This window comes from Callospermophilus lateralis, unplaced genomic scaffold, assembly GCF_048772815.1.
Source record: "Callospermophilus lateralis isolate mCalLat2 unplaced genomic scaffold, mCalLat2.hap1 Scaffold_94, whole genome shotgun sequence".
Taxonomy (NCBI): Eukaryota; Metazoa; Chordata; class Mammalia; order Rodentia; family Sciuridae; genus Callospermophilus; species Callospermophilus lateralis.
Window position 1 is genome coordinate 701245 of NW_027517559.1, and position 21244 is coordinate 722488.

The 21244-nt window shown below is 31.9% G+C and overlaps 1 protein-coding gene across 1 annotated transcript in view; it reads right to left on the reverse strand.

Moving 5' to 3' along the window:
- LOC143389307 (roundabout homolog 2-like) overlaps positions 1–21244 on the reverse strand; it is a 169828-nt gene that overhangs the window by 50641 nt on the left and 97943 nt on the right. The window contains 2 exon segments of the mRNA XM_077108560.1: positions 851–893; positions 9227–9409. Coding sequence (XP_076964675.1) covers positions 851–893; positions 9227–9409 — 226 coding nt within the window.

A 21244-nucleotide genomic window follows, 5' to 3' on the forward strand; every position in this document is an offset into this window, starting at 1 on the left:
TCTGCTCCAGCATGTGAGTACAGTCTACAAGGAAAATTTCCTTCACATCATATTTAATAAAGAATTCTGTTCTTTAATGTTAAAATGGGATTTTGATTCCTTTCCAAGTTATTAACATATTTACAAAGAAATAGAACATCTATAATCATTGTACCTTTTTGTTGTTGTTGTTGATAGACCCCTTCTGGTATAATACCTAAGAGGAACATGTGTTTCTATGGGAACTCCAATAAGAAGATTCAACTGCTTCCTTGCTACATCCACTAGTTCTCATTAGACTTAATCTCTTTTTGCTAAAATATTGATTAAATGGGAGATTGGAAGTTATTACCAGAGCCTAATTACAATCTCCATATTGGCAAAGGGAAAATAGATGAGGATATATGGGTTTGTTATCAGCTTTTATCAATTTCAATTGAGTATCCAAAATTGTGGAATCCAGTCCTATCAATCTACAGCCTATTCATCATCCATGAATCATTTACTTTGTGACGATTATATGTAATTGTTCACTCACAGCAATTTAGTGTGAGCCAATAAGGAGTCTTAAACAACAGCAACTTCATTTGCTAATGTCTAATTAATGCAATAAACATCCTGCTAACAAATGAACACATTCCTTGTGATATTTACCACTAATTTCTTCAGGGGCATCTGGGAGATATGAAACATCTGGACTTGATTCCTCTAAAGTGCACAACAGATAGATCATTAAACCTAGTAGTAAGCCATTTAATTCCTCCTAGAATTCTCAGACTTATAAGTGATCATTTATCACAATAATAGCTTCTTACTACAGAGTTTTTCTAGTCCTGATTAAAAATACTAATAAAGAATCTCCTTAGCATACCTTCCATTGCTCATTATTTCTCCATCTCCTCTTTGAAATGTAACTGTAAAAAAAACACAAAAAAAACCCAGAAAGACATGTACACACACAAGTAGTCAATATTAATTACAATTAATAACAACTCATATTGGACCTCAGTTTAGAACTAAGCCTATGGGAATTTTAACAAAATATAATTAACATAATTGTGCAGATAGTAAAAAGCAGTGGTTTGGCTCAGGGCAAAGTTATCACTTGCTCCAACTTTAATAGAATATTTCAAGTTCCTTCAAGTCAAAAGTATGGATAAATAAAAGTGACAATTTGGATTTAAACATCAAACACTATTATAAGTGGTGGACCTAGTAATCCTGGATGATTGACACAGCATTAATGAAGAGTTATCAAATAAAACTGCTAATAATAACATAAAACTGTCTTAATTAGAAGGCATAAAGCAAAATATATACTAGAAATTGAAACAGGAGAGTTTTAACAGGTAATGTCTTTCCAACAAGATAAGAAAAACAGGTAACTGTTATTACACATTGCTTATCATCACAGATCCTTTTAAGTATGCTAATAGTTATTATGAATTGAATAGGTATAATTACAGTAGATGTAAACTGTAACTAATAGAGAATAGCATATTCATGAAAATAAAATTTTAACCAATTTATACTAAATAGACTCCAATTATATGTAATGATCACAAGTTAAAATTTTCTACAAAACTGTGTGACTTATTAACAATGTCCACTAGTATCTAATTGAACCAAGGTCAATGAAGCCACTCCCTCCACTCAATGTCTTCCACTCCACAAAGCTAACATTGAGCAAGTGGACTTCCCGGAACAGCCAAAGAATGTAAATATCTGTTGTGGGCCATCACCTTATCCCAAACTGTTGAAGCCAAATGTATTTAGACTTCAAAATGATTCATACCCGAGAAAGGTAATATACTTTTCATACTATAATGTTTGAAATAGCAAATTGCACTCAAATTTATGTAATATTTGTCCAATGAAAACTGAATATGAATGATTATAAAGTCTAAAATAGCTTCACACTAGTTTGTATCAAGTTTTGCCACTACATTATTTAACTAGAAAATTATGGACAAGGTATTTGTTAAGAAACTTACAGATTACAAAATTGCAATAAACTTGGAATTCTAAAATCAAATCAAAACAAAACAAACAGCAAGGGTCAGTTAAATCAATCCCTGGGAATGAAAGAAAAATACCTTTTTTCACAGTTGTGAAAACAATACATCTTATCTTTGGAACAGAATAATTATGTCTATTAAAAGTTGTTGCTTGGTGACTAAAAGTGAAATTTACTAAAATTTTAATGAAAGAATTCATATTTCAAGTAAACAAGCATATTTCCACTTAAGATAGACAAATTTTTTGAATACTTTTTCATTTGAATGGTTCTCCAAAATTCTTCTGCTTTTCAAGTTTGAGCTATTAAATATGATAACTCTTTAAATTTTGTAAGTTTCCAAGCACTGTTTCCTAGGCCCATATGAAAGGTCATCTAGTAACATTACTTTTCATGACACTACCAGGCAATATGAACATAATTCCAAGGGTCCATCAGGATTTCAAGACAGTAAAATAAATAAGGGCCTTCAAACTGGGATCTGAAATATACAACCTTATCATTTTTTCAGGTAACACCTCAAATGCATTGTAAAGCAATCCTGACAAAACCTTAACATCTGCCCAGAATTGGCAGTAGATAGCTCCGCAGAGATGATGAAAAAATACTGATCACTATAGAGTGACTTCAGGGCTGGGAGTCATGAATCAGCAGTGCAACTGTATCACATTGTGCCTCTTATTAATTGCTTAGAACACAAAAGAATTAATCTGAAACAATTAATGCAAAAAAAAATTGAGCACTAGAGGTATTCAATAAAGGCCTGATTAGGACACACACATGTAAAAATGCATTTTCACAATGTGAAAGTGGTACAGCTAATTAGCTTTCCATCTGATGTGACTTTCCAGTTATGTGGCACTTTAATGAAATATCAAGTGATTGTTTTACTCTGCCAAAAGGGAGTTAAGGTAATGCTGTGAACATCATTGCAAATATGCAAATAAGCAGGTTCTGATGGGCTGCATCTCAAAAATGTGCTGTTTAAGAGATATGTGAGATGCCACATAGTTCTCCCTAATTTAGATGACTTTTATTTCATCATCCAAAATTTCTGATACTGCCATAGGAATAAAGTATAGCAAAGCAAAGAAAAGAAGCTGAAGCAGAGTCTCAAAAATTGCGTTGTACTTAACTCTATGAGATAACCAATGGCATATTTTCATCAAATGTGAAGTTTAAAGTAGTATGACATAACACTCAAAATACTATCAAAATATATCATTTATTAAGGTTAATTTGCAGATGTGATAGAATATAGACCACATGGGATGGTCCATATCTGCCAGTTGAGAGCTAAATTTGGAAGCAAAATAATTAATTTCAAAGCATTTCACATTCAGTATTCAGGACATATCCATTTTATTTGTGTCCTAGTCGTCATTAACACGTGTTTCTCAAAGGATTCTAGACTGCTAATAGTTTGTCAAATATTCTATAATGTCATTCATCTCTATCTCTGCATGCCCCCTAACATAGGAAAAACTTCACAGAACATTATGTGAATGCCTGAATAACTTAAAATGGGCTCCATAAAATTTAGTATACACAGGAATCTTTCATTTTGCATTTTTCTGTCACAGAAGAAGGAGGTGGACGAGGAAAAGAGGAAGAAGGAAAGTAGAGTAGGAGGAGGAAGAGAACACAAACACATATTTTCTCTTACTGACACTGGTTAGCTGTGTTTTTAAAGTGAGGGAAGAAAGGGGACATCTTTTCACACTTCTTTTTTTAATGTTTTGCTTCAAAATATTTAGATTAATTTCATTTTGAAAAGTAGAACAAGAGTAACTTAGTCTATAAGGCCATCAAAGGAGACTACAAATTAGAATGAACAACTAAAACTTCTAAAATGGAAATAATATTTAGCATTTTGATGAATGTTTGTGTGTATATAAACGTGCAAGTATGTGTGTGTGTGTGTGTGTGTGTGTGTGCACGGGCATGTGTAACATAAAAATAAATGCCATTGCATACTACAAGCTATTTTGAGGTAGTCCTCATTTATAAGAAAAGTTTAACTTGAAGGTGAAAGAAAGTGGGGTGAGGGGGTGATAGATCGTTGGTGAATAATCTTTTTCTTGTTAATTTTTTATAATTTTGAAATCACAGTGCAGTAACTTTGTACTAATCAGAAATAAATTTGGAGTCACTTAATTATTACAAGCTCTTAATCAGAAGTCTGTGTGGAATCTCAAATTAAAAGCTTACAAGGCATAACATATAGAAGTTTTGACCAAAAATGAACTGAATACTAATAATGTTTCCAGAAATTTCTCCCACATACCAGTGGGATTTTTCAAAGCTATATCATATACAAAGTAAGTCTACTACTATCTGACAAGATTAATACTACATGTCTGCCAGAACTGGGAGGAAAATGTAACTATGTGGTAAATTGGCATTTTGAGGTAATGTAGCTTTCGGAGTGCCTATCTCTAGTAGTTCACATTTTCCTACTCCAAATTCTTGCAGCCGATTCTCATTCTCTTTCCTGATATGCTTATTTGGCAAATATGAAAGCATATTAATCCTTTTTAATAAGCATTAACTCACCCCAGATAATCAGAGTATAAAAATTCCATCAAATCTTTTAGCTGCTTTTGGATAGTACTGTCAAGTAACTTATTTCACCACCAGTTATAAAACCTATATGTGAGGTGTTTAGCATTTTCAAATTTGCTCACTCACGAATTGTTTATATTTACTGAGTTTCATAAATAATATTCAGAAAACATAACTTACCCTTTATACTTCTGGAAAATTACATTTATTTTCATTAAAATTTGATGACTTCAGTAATCACAAATAGAAAAATGGATAGCAGAAGTTTGAAAAATACTGTGCATTTATCATAAAGATTATAATACAGTTATATACATTTATACTGATATATTTATATGAACCTTATCAAAGCTATATAGATTTTTTTCCAAACTTACATTGTTCTTTTTTCTATTCACAAAAATTATTACAGATATTATCAAATATTTACTTCAAATTCAAAACCACTTAATATTTTCTATCTAAATTTCTACAACTTTTTTTTTATTGTTTATAATAGTTTAAGGACTGAATATGTTGAGCAAACAGGACCCCCATTGGCAGTGATATGGAGATTGATAGTGCTCAGTGAAAATTAAGATAGATGGCACTTCATGTTGCTTATAGAAGTATGATATTATTTCATTTAGGATATGATACACAGAGATGCGTTTAGTTCTTGCAGCTGCACTTATTGCTATGGGTCAAAACCTGAGATGTGTATTTATATCTGAAGAGTTTAAGTAAGTGATTAATATGCAGATATAAAATTATAAGTTGATGTGTAACATTGTCTCAGAGGATCCTCTACTTTCTCCTATGTGAAGAGGCAAAACATGTTTAGTCCAGATTTTCCTCCCAGATGATATGAATATATAGATATACATTTGATTCTTGATATTTAATCTAAAATTTAATCCATTACTGTTCTCTGATACATCTGTTACACCTGCTGACACCTAAAAGAAAGTATTAACAGTGATGAGCAGTTTTTGTTGTTGTTGTTGTTTCTTTTCTACGTCTTCAAGTATAATTTTCTTTAATAATGGCAAGTTCCAAAGGAGCTATAGTATGAGTCAATGGGTAATGTTTGGCCTACATAGAGTTAGCTAAGGCATCCTACCCAGAGTTTGGATCACACCTTGTGAAGTAATTATGCACTTACACTATTTAACATCTTCTTTTTCCTTCCTCTAGTGGATAAACAGAAATGAAGAAGTAGGAAAAAGGAGGTCTGAGAAAAAATTTAGCCTGGTCTACAATCTTACAGTCAATCCAGCTGCATTGAAAATATGTTTTCAAATGTAGGAAAATTCCACCAAATATTTAATTATGACCACAACTGAATTTTGAAATAATTGTGCTATAAAATAATTTAAATATTGACACAAAGTGGAACCTGATTGTACAAAAAAAGTGTTTTATCATAAATCAACAATTAGAGACTGTAAATATAGATTTGAAACTACATACATATTACCAGGTAGTGAAAAAGTACATTTACACTTCAGACTACATTTTGCAAATCAAGTCACATTGCTTGAATTCTATTTGGTTTAGTTTTCACTTTTCTATTGGTATATTATAGTTTTACATAATAATGGAATTCATTGTTATATATTTATACATGCAGAACTTGGTCTGCTCACAATTTGGTCTGCTCCATTCCTTCAAACCTATCTTCTTTACCTCTCTCCTCTCTCCTCTCTCCATATTCCCTTGCTCTAGTCTTCTGGGTCTCTTCTCTATTTTTATGATATCCCTTTCCTTTCCTTCCTTCTGATTACCTTCCACAGTTTTTATACTATAAAATTATAAGACTTACTAAGAAATCTGTATGAAAACCAAAATATAAGCAAGGCCAACACAAGAATTTTTAAAATAATTGTTATAAGACCTTCGAGGTAAAAAGCCCTTATGAAATCTCTCTGCTCTTTCATGTATGATTATTAGCTCATACATGAAATGTCAAAAATAGAAACAAAAGATAAATACATATTCTATTACTCATTCAAAATCCCTTGTTCTTTAAGTTATAAAAGGATGAGAATGTGAAAACTTAAAAAGGTGGAAGACAGGTTATTTTTGGAGGAAAATATGTAGAAAATATCACAAATCAGACATGTAATGCTAGGTATCTGTGGTTTGGCAAATTTTCATTTGCTTCTCATCTGGAGCAGCAGTTGCTAGAAGGCAAATTACTAGCTGAAGGGAAATCCATTCTGAGAGTAAGCCATCTATCAATTAAGTATAAAAGTTTTGAAAGGCTTTTCTCTGGCTTGGCCTTCTTCCAAAATATTTGAAGGGCATAGCACATTCCGAGTTAGCAGTTTTCTACAAGCAGATGGATATCAATCACAATGAGAAATGATAATGGGAAATGTACTATTCTTGTCAAGCTCAAAGACCAACAGATATTTTCAAATTAAGTGCATAGGTTTTGCAAAGAATGGCTGTTAAAAAAAAGAAGTAGTAGAAGAAAAAGAAAGTCAGCTTAATGTGATTGTACTAAAAGTGCAAACCTACCAACTATGAGAGCTATTTCATTTGTAAGTCGTGAATGAATGAAGAAGTATGAAGTTTAAAAATGCACCATTCCAAATATGGATATATTAGAACTCTGCACTGAAGTGACTTGCATAGTTCATTTTTATTATCTCTAAAGTCAAGTGAAAGGATAAACACAAAATTGTCCTTGAATTAAATCAATTTTTCCTTATTTTTTAAAATCATTTATATGTATGTCTCACAGAGATAAAATATTCCATAGTAACTGATTAAAGAAAGGGCTGATGGACAATACATTCATGGGTGAAGGCAAGGGGCTAGAATGCAAAACAAGAAAGTATATGAGAGTTTTTTTATTGGTTGTTCAAAACATTATAAAGCTCTTGACATATCATATTTCATACATTAGATTCAAGATGGTTATGAACTCCCAATTTTACTCCAAATACAGATTGCAGAATCACATAGGTTACACATCCACATTTTTACATAATGCCCTATTAGTGATTGTTGTATTCTGCTACCTTTCCTATTCTCTACTATCCGCCCTCCCCTCCCCTCCCATCTTCTCTCCCTACCCCATTTACTATAATTCATTTCTCTCCTTGTTAATTTTCCCATTCCCCTCACAACCTCTTATATGTAATTTTGTATAACAATGAGGGTCTCCCTCCATTACCATGCAATTTCCTTTTCTTCTCCCTTTCCCTCCCACCTCATGTATCTGTTTAGTTTTTTTAATGTTCAAGACTCTATGCTCAGCAGTTAGTTCTGAGCACACCTCTCTGGGAAGAATCTCTAATTGGTGTAGTGGTTTAACACTTGGATGATAGAACATAAGGAATTGGGCAGCCAAGAACCACTGAGAACTGAGAATGGCAGAATGTCAAACACATGGAAACCTCTGTTCAATGGATTTGCCATACTCCTTTTTCTACTCCTGGAATTTATTTTGACTAATAACTAATAAATTTAATCTTCACAAGATGCAGACATAAGTCACAATATCACAACTAGATTATTATGTTTAATGCTGTCAAATCACATGCAATACAACTGAATGGGTGGTATGTTGTATATTTTTCACTATGTACATATTGTATTTGATTATATTAAATCTTCTATTTTTAATGTTTTGTTAAAAAACAAATGTCTTAATAATAATTTATTTTGACAGAGCCTTTGCTGATTATTAAAAATGGAAGACTGAATATAATGTCTCAGAAACTGTTTAAATGTCTGTAGGATGATATTATTTTAAATAGGTCCACTTACAAATTCTAGAAAGTATGAAATATTGTCAGTTTCAGATGAATTGTTGCTGTTAGAGATAATATTTAATGTAAATTATGATCAAAATGTAATTTAACATAACTTCAGCATTGAATATCTTCTCTCATTTACCCACTTTATGATTTTATCTCTTTCTCTCTCTCACCTGCTTTATCCCTCCCTCCTTTGGAGATAATTTGAAGGTCATAATATCTAATGTCCTTAATACTCTGTCTAGGATTCAAAAACAATTTATTTTAAAAAAATAGAACATCCAAGGTTTTTTGTTTAATTTTGGTCTGCTGATATGCTTCTTTCCCTTTTCCTTTTGCTCCTCTCTCCTATTTTTTTCCTTCTAAAAGGCTGCAGTTCACACTGAAATAGACTACACCATTTAAGTGAAGAGTAAATCACTCCACTCATGCCTCATCAATTTTATTAATATTGGTGAGATTTTTGCTTGTTTGTATTTTCCTTCTGGGACATTTCCTATTGCAATCTGCATCCTGACATACTACAAGCTAGATTCCAAATCTCTCCTTTATTTTCCTTTTGTGTTTTAGTAATGCTGTTGCCTAAACAGATTTTTCAAAGAATGGCTTCATAGTGTTCAAAGTATTTGCATGTGGTTTTGAAGAACTAATTGAGAAAAGCAGCTGAACATTTTATCACTGTGCACTCTTGTTATGCTTCACTACAGATACAAGCAAAAAGATTGCCTAAAGTCATAAAGTGATATGGTCAAGAGTAGTATGTGAAAGTAGGTTGTTTATCATCGCATTTTACAGAGCAAGATTTTAAAACAAGCCCAAATTATTCATTTGTTCTTTCATATACTTTTTTTTTCTTTCTTTTCATTACATTCTTAAAGATAAGAGGTTTTCTTAACTGTAAATAGTTTCTTACCAGCATAATTACTGAGGCCCTTTCTCTTCTTTCTTCGCCAATACAACCAGATGCTAAAGCCCATCAAAATTACCCAGCAGGCACCACCAATACCAGCTATAAAAGCCGGTTGCTTCACAACATCAGTGATTTGTTCAGTTATGCTGTTATTGTTTTCAGTAATGACAACTTCATTCCTTTTTCCTATAGAAGAAACAACAGTGTTAGTAAATATGAAGACAAAAATAAATGCAGACTACATATGGGGTGCATCAAAGGCACAGAAAATCCCTGTAAGCTCAAGTAGTATTTGTTCTGTCCTGCAATTGTGACAATCATCAACATACATATGTTGCATGTTTAAAAATAAGAATTGAGACATATCCTTAAAAGCATGACTAAGAATATTGCTCTCTTTTTTTGTTTGTTTGTTTTGGTTTGCTAAAATTCTGAACCACTTCTTGATCTATATCCTTATAAATAAGGACTCACACAAGTACTGGGAACTTAAACAACAGTAATTTTTCTTGAGTTAAGCAAAAATATTTTTAAAAATAGTTCTCAGAAAAGTAAGCAAATACAGCATTTAACACAGGTATTACCAATTGATTTTTGGCCATGTATTTGTTTATATTCAAATGTTCCTGGTATACAAAACTATATAATTTCATGTTACCCTTTTCTTTTGAACATTTATGCTTTAACTTTCTCAAGAAAATTTGCTATATAAAATCATTATAATCATAAAAATGTCTTTTTTTAGAGATCAGCATGTATAATTAAAGCCTAATGAAAAGGTAAATCTCATGTATTTGACTAATTTAACAATGATTAAATATCAAATATGAGACACAACTTTAAAATAATTTTAAGATCTTCATAACTAAAACATACATGTAAATCTAGACAAAGATTATTCTGGAGGTGGTCATGTTTTGAAAATTTAGAACTCTCAAAAAAATTAAGAAAATTTCAGTCTATATTTTTAATAAGTTTTAAACTCATGGAATCAAAACATCATGAGAGAGTGAACATTCAGATACTTATTTAACAAATAAAGAAATTCAGACCTTGGGAATTAAGTGATTTGTAAAGTAAATATCACATCTAGTGAGTATCTAATCAAAGACCTTCAAAAATTGAATTGCAAGCAAAATATATGGCACATTTCAGTGTATTACATGAAAAGAATGTGTAGGACTGTCATTACCTTATGGCAATGTAACTATTATAAAGAGCATGGTCCTTGAAGTCCTGGATTAGAGTACCATCTCTGTCACTTAACTAGCTAGGTAAGCAATGAACTTATGTAAGATAACTAATCTTAAGTCTCTGTTTGAGTTAGTCAGCAACAATATTGTCTACTTCATTCATTTGGGGAAGATTCAAGGAGATGATACATATAAAGAGGTTAATAGATGCACAGTATCTTTTTCACTGAAAATTATGACTCACATAATGGTAAGAGTTTTACTTTAAGAGCATTTCTGTTAAATTCATGTCATTATGAATTATCTAGATTTGAAAAATAGATTTACTACTTTTAATACAAATAACTTTTCATCATGAAATATAAGTCAAACTGTAAATGACTAGTTTACCACACTCTTCCCCCTTTCTCCTGCAGCAGAAAATTAACTTTTATCTCTCAGACTCACATGGAGTTGAATACAACAAAGTAACTGAATGTTATGTAATAATGTGTAGGTACAAAAGATGCACAACATTTTGGGCCCTAACCCATTACTTTCTGTAACAATACTTTACACTCTTTTTGTTTCCTTTCTTGTTAGAGACAAAGGGTCTATTGGAGGATGCTGAATCTCTAAGAGATAATAGGGCTAAGTTTGGAGGGATACAAGGTTCCTGGAACACTATATGGGACCCTGAAACCCCATTTTCCATTTTGAGGACCTGTCTTAGACTAGACTATAAGTAAGGCTATAAAGACCTTTTATTTTGTGAATACAATCAAAATGAAGGCTTAATGAAGCTCCTTATATTTCCTTATACATACTTATATCTTATTCCCCAAAGTTATTTTGTATTAATTTCCACATTTAAAACCAGACTCACTTAGGTAATAAGGCTACTTTTTCCTCCAATAAGTTTACCCATAAAAAATCATACATATAAATACAATTAAAAGTTTACTTAAAATAGCTTGCATTTTCAGTACTAGATTTGTTGATTTTCTTAACTATTAACAGTTACCTAAAAGAAAATAAATACCTTCTAGTGCAAAGAGAAAAGAAAAATTTCCCTTCATTTTTAAAAAGAGTCCATAGAATATTATTTCGTATGGTACAATACTTATTTTGCCAAGGTGTGTTACTATTTTTTAATGTTCCTTGTATTTTTGAAATAATGTTATCAGTTGGACTAATTAGAGCACAGACAAGGATGTGTGTGACCTGTAATGCTCCATTGTTCCTGCAGACAAAAAAATATAATGAAATATAATGTCTCCCTCCCATTGGAGAGTAATGAAGAACAAAACTAATTTGTTAGACTAAAAATTATTTAGACACATCAGATTTGATTGTACCTATTACTGTGAAAGTTTGCAGCTGTTCCACATATTATTACCAACTATGTAATGTAAGCATGAAAAGGCCAAATGATTAGAGAGACAATAGATATATTACTAATCAAGACTCCTGAAAACTGTAAATTAATGTAAAATTTTTACATGACATATTGCTTGATAGTTATGTATGTAAACAAATGGCATTGCATTTTTGTGCCTGTAAGTTTTACGAATGATATGGGCTTATGGACACTTTCATATAAAAGTCCCTTTCCCATGGAAAACTGTAGAAAAAAGAATAACACTGATTTTAAGCTTGCATTAGGTCATACATTATATTTTTCAATATTCTAATTAATGGTCTCCTTATGGAATCTTTTGAAATGAAGAAAACTGAGAGGGAAGAGATAAAACAGTACATTTGGTCTGGCATAGGACAAATGTAAAATGAGGAACTAGAAATTACATCAAATGACAATATGCAATTTAATTAAAGCAAAGGGGAAACGAGAGAGAGCTTGAGTCACTTCAATGCTGTTTCCAGTACTAAATTAGCAATAAGGAGAGCATGAATTGAAACAGAAAGGAGATTAGCCATCACTATTCAACTAGGAATAACAGTTGTGTAGATAATGTTATCAGACAAGATGTGAAGGTAGATATGAATGATGATTAAAGAAACAATTAGGAGGTTTCTCACTACAACAGTAGATATTAAAAAGAAATAAATCTCTTCAGACAAATAGACTTTTGGGGGCTGAACTCAGCTTGTGTATGTATGTGTGTGTGCACATGCATCTACTCATTTACTATAATTCTACCTTCTATCATTACCCCTCAGTCACAAAATATTCTAATTATCTGAAGAGAAGATAGTAAAATAATTTACTAGATATTTTTAATTTCATAGGAAAATTTGAATCTTTCTATGGTACTCTAAAATTTTTTTAAAATACTCATTATTCATTTGGAGACTCTGTCTCTTGTAAATGATTAAAAAGCTAATGAAACTTTTTGATTTAAAATAATCTAAATTCACTTAATTAGTTTATGTTACTATAAAACTGTTCAGCACATTACTTTGATTGTCATGTCATGGGATTGGTTATATTTTATATTTGTTATTTTTTCTTTGCCTCCAAGAGCCATAGCTCTCCAATATATTGGGAATCAAACAGTCACTAGGAAAAGATAAAAAATGCCCTTCCTTAAGAAATATACTTATTTCTAAAGTATATAAAAATAAAACATGAAATGCAAATATAGTTGTTTGGTAATCTTACTTATCTTCAAGTTATAATAATTATATTTAATAAATCCATTATATATACATATATATACATATATAAATTGATTTTATTACTTTATGTTACTATAAAACTATATATATATAGTTTTATATATATTAGAGAGACACAAAAAATAAGTTTCTTACTTATCTAGGGGTACTCACAGTGAACTATTGCATTTAAACATGCTTCATATATAGTTTTTAGGGAAACAATTAATGGCATATTTCTAAATACTGTAAAAGAAATAAATATGTACATATGTGTGTGTGTATATATATTATTATATACATATATATTATTATATATGTATCTATGTATCAGTTAAATCCTTTTGGGTATACCTGTATTTCTTTCTTATTCCAATTTATTTTAGAAAAATCTCAGAAGGGTAAGATTGTAGGTTTCCCTCCGGTTAAGAAATTAATTCAGTTTGTACAACTAATTAAGAAAGGGAAGGCAATTTAAAAAAAAGGTAATACTTTAACTTTCCCTCTTCAAAGTTATTAATGTATAAAACAGAGAAAACTCAGGTAATCTAAATGTTTCAACATTATGACTGAGTTTAAATATATACATATTAAATACTTTTCAGTAGAAATAATTATCTAGTCAATAGTATTGGTTTCCATAAATGTGTGGGAATATTTGGTATTTGTCTTTTTTTTTTTTATCTGAGTAGTTTCACTCAACATAATGTTCTCCTTTTCCATCTTTGTTGCAAATGACAGAATTTTTTTCATTTTCATGACTGAGTAGTATTTAATTGGGTAAAATAATCAAAATTTTTCCATCCATTCATCCAGTGAGATGCATCTGACTTGATGCCATAATTTTGGCTATTGTGAATAATGCTGCAATAAATTTGGGATGTAGGCAAATTTTAGTATAAAGATTTTAACTCCCTTATATATATACTCATTAGTGGAATTGCTGAACCATATGGTAGTTCTATTTTTACCTTTTTGAGAAATCTCTACAGTTTTTCATGACTGTATTACTTTTCCTTTGTACTGCCAATCAGCATTCATTATTTCTTGTGCATTCTAACTGGGGTGAGATGATATATTATTATGGTTTTGATTTGCATTTCTTCAATATATTAAGTACTTATTGATATTAAATACTGATTGTCCATTTGAATGTATTCATTTGAAAAGACACATTTTTAACATTTTTATTAGTGCTTTAGAGGTATACATACTACTAGTGGGGTTCATGGAATATAAGCATGGAATATAATTTGCTTCATTTTAGTCCCTAGTACTTCTTTTTTCCCCATTTCTCTCCCTGGGTTCCTCTTTCTGTACTGTACTGTTTTTCATTTTATTTCATTTGTTTGTTTTTTTGTTTATTTTATTCAGCCCTCTTTTAATTAGATTGTTAAGCTTTTTGAGTTCCTTCTGTATACTGATTGTCAATCTCTTGTTAGATACACAGTTTGCAAATATGTTTTTTTCCCCCATGGGTTTTCATTTAGTTCTGTTGATAGTTTGTTTCCTTTGCTGAGCATCCTAGTTTGATCCAACTCCATTTGTCTATTTTTGTTCCTATGTTGTTGAATTTATATCACAAAATATTGTCTTATGACAATGTCTTGAAGTGTTTTTTTCTGAATTTTTTTGTAGTAATTTTACAGTCCTGAACTATGGAGGCAGATGGTGTAACTCCCCACTTGATGCAAATGCCTGGATGTTGGGGTACTGGTAAAAGTCCTAGGATCCAAACAGTGGAGAGAACGTGAAATTCTGAGGTGAAAGGGCTAGAGAATTTTCTTCCATTTCCATGAGAGAGTATAAATTTAAGTTTCTTCTGGATGGTGCCACTCACATAGACTCTTGCCCACATTATCTACCAATTCACATGGCAGCCTTTTCTAGAAACACACTCACAAATATGACACACCCGTAAATAGTGGTTAATCAGATAATTAGGTAATTCTTAATCCAGTGAAGGTGCTATACAACATTAATCATCACATCCTATATTGATATATTAAATGGAAAATTCTGCAGTGAATAAGGATCAGTTTTACATTCAGAATTTTAACAGGTTTCTTCTTAAAATGGTCATCTAAATATATATAATGTGCAACTAAGCCTTAGATAAGTTTTCAATTCTATAGATATCCATACATAATCAGTATGAGAAGGCATTTCTACCTTATACGAAGACAGGGAGTAATTAAGTAAAGGATATCAATAGTCTGTTTAACCCTGAGAAGCTATGACTATGCCTCCCATTCAAATTAAAAATAGCTATGAACATGATCCGGTAACAAAGGAAGCACCTATGAAAACCCAAAGGAAATTGTTATTAAATAATCAGTGGTTAAATATGAATCATGCTAACATTGACAATGGTTAATTGTCAAAAAATTGTCTTCCTATATATCAAAAATTGCATCATATCTTACAGCCTAATAATTCCTCAAGTCTTTTTTTGAAGATCATAAATGTTTTCTTATTTAACAGGTTGTGATATAGATAGATTAAGAATGAATACATACATGCAAATAACAAATTTTATTTTCCTTTTATTAATTGTGCAAATAGAAATCTTCAGCATAAGTAAATAAGTACAAAATCGACCTCAACTTTCATGTGTTATTTTCTCAGAAACACCTTACCATACTACTAACAATTCATATGCCTTATCAATATTTTGATATAATTTTTTTAAAAAATTATATTTGTTTTGTAGTGGTGAGAATAAAATTTTACATATTGTATTTATTATTCCAAAAATTGACACCTAAATTGTGAAATTCATAAAAACTATTTTTGTTAATTGTGATGCATAATTATTTCTCAAATATTGTCTGCTTTTGATTCCTGTGGTGGAGACGTTGCTTGCACATTTCTGTTGTATTCATATTATATCTTTATAATTTTGAGTAGGTAAGAAAAGTACTAAGCAAATCTATAAATGAGCTTTTATTACCTTTTTAATGAATAATTTAAGTGATAAAATTTTTTACTGAGCATTTTAATTCTAACACATTTTCTACAAGTGAATTAATTTTGGCATTGAGGAAGAATGCAAACTTTATGAATTTGAAAGCTTTTCTAAAATGATTAGTCATTACCTTAAAAAAATCCACTTTTATGTTTTTATTCCTTATTTCATTTTTTGGTACTTAAGTGATACAAGCATGAAAGTAATTATTGTCACATTTAATTTACTTCTTATTGGTTTTCTCTAATCTTAATCCTATTGAATCACTAAACTTTTCCTTTGCATCCCTGAGTGCCCTGAACATTTTTGTTTATGTACATATTTTAGTCTTTGAATCAGACACATACAGACTGGATGTTTGAATTCCAAAGAAATGGTTTTATGCTCTGCCTAAAGAGCTCACTAACATTGATGAGTTTACAAGTTTTTCAATAGTTTTAATTTGCTTATTCATTTGACAGTGAAGCTGTTCTTTCTCTTACTCATTTGTTTAATTCTCTAGGGTCTTTATTGTTTTCAGTGCCTCTTCATCTGTTCATCACTGGCCTTTTCTTTATTTAGTCACAACATTGATAAAAATGTGTAGTTGATCACAGAACATCTAATGTCAGAGAGATTCATTATGTTGACATTTTATAATCTTTCCAATTATACTTTCTTCACTGGTTGTCCTCAAGTATCCTATTCATCTTTGTAAGTACTTTCCTTGACTTTGCTGAAGCTTTTCATCAGGCACCCATTTTTAGATTCTATTAAAATCAGGCATGTTCAATACTTCCTGTTTTCAAAATTTGTAGTAACATTTTTCCTTGCTTAGTACTTAAATTCTTTAGAAAAATGGAGAAAGAAAAAATGGCTTTATTGAATGTCTCATCACAAGAAAGCTTTAAGAGTTTAGTTTAAAAATCTATATTTGGGGATAGGTGTTTCTTTTCTGAAGTAAAATTTTAACATACCACATATTTATTTTCTCACTTTCATCATTGTCTGCCTCCCTCATGTGGCTACTTCTATGAAGATGGAAGTAAAATCTATGTACCATAATAGAGCAGACAAATCATTATTTGGATCTTCAAGGAGCTCAATAAATAGCACTTTCATCCCTGTTGAGAATACAGAACAAAGAGTAGCAAGAGAAGTATACAATTTCACATGAATAAATAATCATTGTCAGTAGTGGTTATGACTTGTGTATTTGAAAAAACTCAGTTCACATCACCCATCTCTATAAACTAGCACCCTTATGCATGTCATAAAAGCATTTGGTGAAAGAGCAATGAGAAAATATTTACTCTCAAATCAAAAGTATCCTGATTGCTCTCTTCTCATATCCAAAAGAATGGGGAAGCAAGCTGAGTGTGTTCACGTATTGTCAAATATGTCATTCATTGTCACTTCACTTCCTTCAATTAGGATAGAATACTTTGTCTGAGAGAGGAGAAGCATGTGATCAGCAAACAATATGCTTCTCATGGAAGTCTGGCATGGAGAAAATATATTCACCAAATAGCAATCCCTGACTTATTTACTTAAAGTGCTTGGCTTCTGGGTTAAGCCTAAAGTTGACTAGACCTGTTGTGAAATTGTTTAGAGGTGACAATGGGCCAGCAGGAGGGCGGATCTGGGCCAATACCTATGATATTATTTCTCATATGCTGAGTCACTGTACTTCTGTCTACACTCCTGGGAAAATGTGGAAGAGCCTGAATATTTGCTCTTGAAAGTTTCTGAAATATGTAAGTAGGGTACAATGATTACCACCCTAATGAGGTGGCAAATTTACCTGCTATTTTCCTTCTTTTACCAGATAATGACCAGACACATTTTCCATGAAGGCATAATAGAAGTTCTGCAATAATGGAAATAGTATGAAGTTGTAAGAAAAAGATGTATGAAACTAAAGATAAACAATTTCAGCAATAGATATACTTTATTTGAACTTATACCCTTCCTTAACATTACACATCATGGAAAAATTAAAACCCAATGTTAAATATTTTTTAAAGTTAATTTCTCAAATAGATCAAGTTCAAAATTGTTTTCTCTTGCAAATGTGATTTTCAATTCTAAAGAGATAAAAATACACAATTCTTCTTCCCCTCAACTTCTTTATCTTAATATTTTACTTGAATTCAGGTCTAGAAGTTTTAGTGCCCAGATAAAATTTGGTGTCTTAAGTACCATTACATTGGGCTTGTATTGGAACCCCAATGTATGCATGTAAATATGGATATTTCTTCAGAGCCCCTGAAGTATTTTATTTCATGTCAATCTCTTATGTACCTTAGTTTTAATGCTTCCAAAGATTAGTAGGTCACAAAATAGCATAGCTATTCTGTACTTTACTTACACCCTTTACAAACCACTGGGTGTACAGTGCCTAATCCTGTTAGCAAAAATATAATCCTGCTATAAGAAACTGGTCCTCAAAATCACTTTAGGCTTTAGAATAAGTTTACCTAAACCTGAAAGAATGAGAAAAGAGCAAGAAAATTTTGGTTTGGGGTTCATCAATTTATCAATTAATGAATGCACACTATAGTGAACCCACGTTTTGTGCATTTTAAATTTACTAGAAGGAATTCTCAAGACAAAATTAATATTTTAAAAATATATACATATACCTCTGGGGATATATCACCTATGCTTAATTCTATAACTTACAAACTTTTTGAGCCTTACTTCTAGCATGACAACACCAAACTGGTTGCCAATTCTATGATATGGCATATCTTTGCTCTTATTTTGAGTAAGATTTTTAGTCCTGTGGAGGACTGAAATTCTTTAGGACTAAGCAATCTGTCTCATAGAAAAAGTTGGTCCTTTATAGCTAACCAGTCAACAGTACTCTTCAGATTATGCTCTTCAGCACCTGCAGAATCCACTACACAGCTCAATTTCAGTTAGTACCATCGCATTTCTGCCTAGAGTATCCCTGGAAGGAGGATACAGCTTTTAGCAAGTGATTTGAACTTTGTTGCTACACAATCACTAACAGTTTACAGATGAAACTTCAGCAGTACATAATATCACATGAAGAACTCAACTGACTTCCAATGGAGAAGTAATTTATTTTGTCCAGCTTCCCAACACCACTTTAAATGCATACTAATGCTCTTTTTTTCCTTTAGAATTAAGTGCCTGCCTTTGAAATGAATGCTTGATAGTGCTGCAGCATCCTGAATTCCGTGGTTGTATTCTGACATGCAAGCTTGCTGAGCTGCAGCACATTGCATTCTGAGACTATGAAAAACTCTCCAGACCCATGACATTGATTGCTCATATATGCCATGCACCAAAAAAATGAGAGGGGCCAGCAATATGGAACCTAAGGTCAAATACCTTTCTCAAATCATTTTTTTAAATTACACTATCTATGTCCTGTAACTACCTTTTGAGTTCACTTAGATTCCTTGTGATGCTGTTGAAAGCTCCCTCTAGACTTTGCTGAGGTACAGCTTAAATCCTTACTCTCTTGCTTTGGTCTGAATATCCCTCTCTCACAACTCATATTGAAACCTCACTCCATCAAGGTAGTATTAAGGGTGGGAGTGTTGGCAAGAGACTAAGGAATTGGTGCTCTTCTAAAGGAAAATGAAGATAGCTGCTTTGTATTTTCCAGCATGTAAAGACACAGCAGGATGGTACCATCTTTGAAGCAGAGAGTGAACTCTCATCAGACCCTAAACTGACTGATACCTTGATCTTGGACTTCCCAGGCTCTAGAAAAGTGAGCAATAAATTTCTGTGGTATATGAATGACCCAGTCTGAGATAGTTTGCTCTAGCATCACCACCAGACTGAAGACGCCTCTACAAAAAGAGTTCTGTGTATGGACTGAGTTGCTATCAGCAGTAGTTCTTCTCCAAAGGAGCATATGACTGGCTTAAAGGTTGGGACAGTCCACAGATAATGGAAACTAAACCAAAATATTACTTTGTGTCAATAGAACTTTTAGAATTAATTATATAAATGCAATGAACCCTGTCTGTATTAATCTTCTTTTTTTTTTTTAATTGGTGCATACTACTTACAAAGTGGTGTGTTTCATTGTTCAATATCACAAATGCCTACAATAAAACTTGATCCATTTCACTTCACAATACTTCCCCTTCCCTTCCCTTACTCCTTCCCATGTATTTCCTTCTACTGCACCAATTGTCTCCTTTCCACTTCTTTCTTTGATTTCCTCTAGTTTCCACATGAGAGAAATCATGAGATACTTCTCTCTCTCAGTCTAACTTATTTTACTCAATATTATAATTTCAGATCTATCCATTTTCCTATAACTGTCATGACTTCATTTTCTAACAATCTCTCTCTCTCTCTCTCTCTCTCTCTCTCTCTCTCTCTCTCTCTCTGTATTGGGGATTGAACCCAGAAATACTGCTAAGCTACATTCCAGGTCCTTTTTATTTTTTTAGTTTTGAGACAGTCTCTCTAGGTTGCTTAGGGTCTTGCTAAATGGCTGAGGCTGGGCTCCAACTTGTGTTCCTCCTACCTTAGTCTCCCAAATAACTGGGATTAGAGGCATGTACTTCTGGGCAATGCTCCATTCTTTTTTAATGTCTGAATAAAACTCCCTTGTGTATATATACCATATATATCCATTCGTTTATTTACAAAAACCTAGACTGATTCTATAACCTGCCAATTATGGATTGTGTTGTGATAGACATAGATGCATACATCTATGAAATATGTCTGATTTTATTTCTTTTGGTAAGTACCAAGGAGTGGTATAAAAGGATCATATGATAGTTCAGTTTTTAGTTCTTTGAGGACCCTCCATGCTGATTTCCATATTGGCTGTACTAATTTGCTTTCCAACCAACAATGTATGATAGTTCTTTTCTCCTTCACCTTTGCCAGCATTTATTTTTATTCACATTCTTGATGATTGCCATCCAACTGGAGCGAGATGGAATCTCAATGTAGTTTTGATTTGCATTTCCCTGATGGCTAAATATGTTGAACATTTATTTTCACGTAATTGTTGGCCATTTGTATGAGGAGTATCTCATTTATTGAAAGGGTTATTTGAGTCCTTTATTCTTGATATTAATTCTCTTTCAGATAATAGCTGGCAAAATATCTTTCCCATTCTGTAGGCTCTCTCTTCATGCGCTTGTTTCTTTTTATGCACAAAAGCTTTTCACTTTGGCACCATCCCATTTATGAATTTTTAGTTTCATTTCCTGAGTTACTGGGGTCCTATCTAGGAGTAATTGACTATGCTCATATGTTGGAGTGTTTTCCCAA